The sequence below is a fragment of the Oratosquilla oratoria genome, chromosome 11 (assembly GCF_046742065.1).
Source record: "Oratosquilla oratoria isolate Oo_2021 chromosome 11, ASM4674206v1, whole genome shotgun sequence".
NCBI lineage: Eukaryota > Metazoa > Arthropoda > Malacostraca > Stomatopoda > Squillidae > Oratosquilla > Oratosquilla oratoria.
Genome location: NC_134787.1, coordinates 37667359 through 37672358, shown reverse-complemented (window position 1 = coordinate 37672358; position 5000 = coordinate 37667359). Strand labels below are relative to the sequence as shown.

Below are 5000 nucleotides of genomic sequence, written 5' to 3'. Positions count from 1 at the left end.
AGGATGAGAGGAGATGAAAGAGAGAAGAAGGTACGAAGAAAAAGAAGGGAAAAGAAAGAGAAAGAAAGGTACTAAGAGGGCGAGCGAGAGAAGAAGTGGGTGTTAGAGAGGGATCAAGAGGAATATAAAGAGCGGCAGATGAAAGGTGTTTATAGAACGAGCGAGAGGTACAAAGAGTGCTGTGAACACAAGGGGGACACCACACCCTGTACTTGCTTGTTTAGATGGCTCGTCGCTGCGGTCTCTCTCTCTCACATACACACATTCATTTGAGGCTAGGTATAATAAACTGGAAAGTAGAAGACGGGACCCCACGAGCGTTACCTCTTTCCTGTATACTAAAAATAGGTAAATGCAATTAGGTAAATACACCCACCCATGCAAAACTAAAGTCCACACATACGTTAGCACTCCCACACATACAAACACACTCATACATAATTCTGGTATCAGCTCAAACAAACACACACAGACACACACACACACACACACACACACACACACACACACACACACACACACACACACACACACACACACACACACACACACACACACACACACACACACACACACACACACACACACACAAACACTTGCTCACACATAACCATTGTGTTGTCACTCTAGATATGCACCAAGGAAGCTTGTCGCCTCAGACAGAGCAACATGCAGAGAACATCACAGAGTGCGATATATATATATATATATATATATATATATTATATAGACATATATATATATATATATATATATATATATATATATATATATATATATATATATGTATATATATGTACTGAGAGAGAGAATTGTCCGTGCGTTCCAACAGAGCCAAAACATACGTTTAAGTCTAGGAAAAAAAATCTTCTAACGGCACCTTGGTGTCTGTCACCGAATGTACTGAGCATTCCATTCGGCAGGTTGAAATAAATGAATAATCAAATAAATAAATAAATAAATTAAATCCAAGTGTCGGGGGACAAATAAGGATGGGACATTGTAGATGAAGAAAGAAAGGGGAGAGGAATGTTACTGCCTAACAATTATGCCTTTTCCAGTCCACCTTCTTTTTCCTCCTCCTCCTCCTCCTCCTTTTGTGCTCCCGTGGCCTCTTCATACAAACTCTTCATCTCTTTAACCTGGAAATATTTGCATCTGAAATACGACGACGCCGGGGCGAGGCCTCACTCGACGCAAGAGTTGGTGAGATGAGCGAGGTTTATGATTAGGCGTTCTTGTATATCACAAGTTGTAAATCTGCCCCCCAGACGGGTACTTGTGATACAAAAGCAAAATTTGTTCAACAGGGAATTAAATCATGCGTGAAATATGCGAAAAAATATAGTAATAATAATAGTGATAATAATAATAATAATAATAATAATAATAATAATAATAATAATAATAATAATAATAATAATAATAATAATAATAATAATAATAATAATAATAATAATAATAATAATAATAAATAATAATGATAATAATAGCAATAATAATAATAATGATAATAATAATAATAATAATAATAATAATAATAATAATAATAATAATAATAATGATAATAATAATAACAATAATAATAATAATGATATCAATAAAAATAATATCAATAATAATAATAACAATAATAATAATAATAATAATAATAATAATAATAATAATAATAATAATAATAATAATAATAATAATAATAATAATAATAATAATAATAATAATAATGATAATAATAATAATAATAATAATAATAATAATAATAATAATAATAATAATAATAATAATAATAATAATAATAATAATAATAATAATAATAATAATAGTAATAATAATTATACATAACTGATAATAAATAAACAATGAAATAATAATAATATGAAATAGAATGAAATAAAGAAAATAACAATTGCAATAAAGATAAGAAATAATAACGATAGAAATAAAATAATAATAGAATAAAAACAAAACTAGATAAGATGTATGGATAAATGCTTTATGAATATATGAACACTCTAATAAGATCAAAATAATAATACAAATACATAAAAAATGCAAATAAATGTAGAATGATTAAAACAATACGTAATCAAATAAATATAAAAAACAAATATGTAGATAAATTTATATTTTGTTACCAAAACAACAAGCATGCGTATAATCATCTGAATTGATCAACTAAAGAATTATTGATATTTTATTACCAAACCAACAAACATACGTATAATCATCTGCATTAATCAACTAATGAATTATTGAAAAAAAAATGGGGAAAATGGAGAAGAAAATCCCTTTATTCACAAAAATTGCTGGGTGGAAATTCAAAATAGATTTAGAATTATAAAATAAAGGTTCACTGATTTCTGGAATAGATATATGGACAAAAACGACAAAGAAAAAAAAGGTTTAAATTCTTAGAGAAACAATAAAAAATATTTGTGGATAAAAAAAGATGGAAAAACTAAAACTTATAAAGAAACAGAAGAAATTAGTTTATTATCTAATCTCCGTGTTTCTTTTACGTGACTGAAGCAGAGGTTACGTTAAGGTCGAACCATGCACATAACTACATAGGAAAATCACCCTTTTCGTCAAGGAATTCAGGCTTATGAAACATTCTTAAATTCACTTACATGCCCTCATTGGGTAATACACATGGAAACCACTGAGGATGTATTCATGATCATTTAATGTCCAACACTCTCTAGTATATTATATATAGGAGTCTAACTTCCATTCTAGGAATGATCTTAAGATGAATAGAAGCAAGTGAATTTCACCATAAATATAAAAATTTTGGTATGTGCTTTGCGTTTGTCAGAATCGAATATACAAAATCTGCTCCTCTTTAGTCTACTGTCAACCTTTACACAAAAAAGACAAATTAAGTGAAAATAAATCAAATAATGAATAAATAAATACATATGCTTAGGTGTCTGTCTGTTTAAGTGAATTTCAAAAGTACAAACTCTATTAAACACACCCACACACAAATACACACACGCATACAATATCTTAAATATATATATATTCTTTTTTGGGTCACTGTTGTTTAAGTAAACACTAAGCGTGATCCAGGTTTCACCTTTGACATATATCCAATTATTTACAATAATCTCCAATTGCATTCGGTCGAATGACTGGCCAGGCACGCCGTGTCGCAGGAGTGACACGCATGCCACGTGCATGACGTCATCTATGCTACATGTGTCATGTGACACAATCGTTTAGATTGATTGTTTGAGTGTTTGTTTATTTCTCTGTTTTGCTTACTTTTATATTATTTTTATTTGCTGCGTCCGACCTCAGTGTGGACTTGCCTTAGAGACCGAATCATGTCCGGAAAGGAGGAAGAGGAAGATGAGGAGGAAGAGAAGGAAGAGGAGGAGCACAAGAGGAGGAGGAGGAAGAGTAAAAGAGGAGAAGAGGAGGAGAAGAGGAGAAGCAAGAGGAGGAGGAAGAGAAGGAGCAAGAGGAGGAGAGGGAAAAGGAGGGGGAAGAGGAAGAGGAAGAAGAAGAAAAAGAAGATGAAGAGAAAGAGGAAGGGAAGAGGGGAAGGGGAGGAGAGAGAGGGAGAGGAAAAGGAAGAGGAGGAAGATAAGAAGAAATAGGAGGTAAAAGAGAAAGATGAAGAGAAGGAAAAAAATGAAGCGAAAGAAGTGGAAGGAAGAGGAGGAGAAATTGAAGGAAGTAGGGAAGGAGGAAGGAGTGGAAGAGGAAGTAGAGAATAAAGAGAAGAAGGAGGAAGAGGAGGAGGAACAGGAAGAAGAGGAACAGGAAGGAAGAGGAGGAGAAGGAAGAGGAGAAGGAGAGAGAGGAAGAGGAAGAGAAAGTGAAGGAAGAGGAAGAGCAGTAAAAGGAAGGGGAGGAGGAGGAGGAGGAGGAAGAGTGAAGATATGCAATGGAGTAATTCACACTTGATGGCCTATGACAACCCTTAAATTATATATATATATATATACTGTATATATATATATATATATATATATATATATATATATATATATAATGAATAAACAAATAAATAAATGAATAAATAAAATAAAGAAATAAACAAGAAAATTAATAATAATAACAATAACAATAATAATAATAACAATAATAATAATGATAATACAATAGAATACCAAATATAAAAAAGAATAAATGAAGTAATGAATGAACAAATAGATAGTAACGACAATAACAACAATAAGAATAACATCAACAAAAACAATGATTAAAAAAAGATGTGCGTACTGTAGTCACAAATAAATTGGGACGACAATAAAAATAATAGTAATAATACTGTAACAACATATATAACATTCGCAGAAACAATGATTCAAAAAAGGTGCTTACTGTAGTCACAGGTAATGATTAACTTAAAAAAAGAGGTATTTATTACAATTGTAGGTAATGATCAAATAAAAAAAAATGTTTATTGTAGTCGCGGGTAATAGTTAATTATACATAAAAAACAGGTGCTTAATGTAGTCTCAGGTATTGATTATGGCAAAAAAAACAGGTGCTTACTGTAGGCGCAGGTGTCGCCAGTCCATCCGACTGCACAGGTGCACTGGAATCCACCGTTGATCTCTCTGCAGGTGCCGCCGTTATTGCAAGGTCCCGGCGCGCAGGGGTCGTCCACGATCTGCAAGAGGGGACGACAGAAGGGACATCGTGAGCGGCTCTGACGATGGAGAACGTGGCCCGTGACGACGGACGTAGTAGTATGCAAGTGTGGTGAAAGTGATCTTGAGGTATGGTGATAGGTAGGATAGGTGGGTTATACAAGGTTATGGTGATAGCGGCGAAGTGTGGATGGTGAGGATGAGTATGATAAGGATGTGAAAGGGAAATTGTAGTATGCAAGTATGGTGAAAGTCATCTTATGGTGATAAAGGTGAAATATGGATGGAGAGGATATGGGTGATGAGGATATGAAAAGGAGATTTGCAAAACAAATGTGGTGAAAGTCATCTTGAGTTATGATGATTGGGTATATGGTGATAGGTATTATA

At 32.7% G+C, this 5000-nt stretch overlaps 1 protein-coding gene across 1 annotated transcript in view; it reads right to left on the bottom strand.

Moving 5' to 3' along the window:
* Ser (protein serrate) overlaps positions 1–5000 on the bottom strand; it is a gene marked incomplete at its 5' end in the record, with an annotated part of 79445 nt that overhangs the window by 40078 nt on the left and 34367 nt on the right. Inside the window, 1 exon segment of the mRNA XM_076192648.1 lies at positions 4513–4630. Within this exon segment, the coding sequence (XP_076048763.1) occupies positions 4513–4630 (118 nt within the window).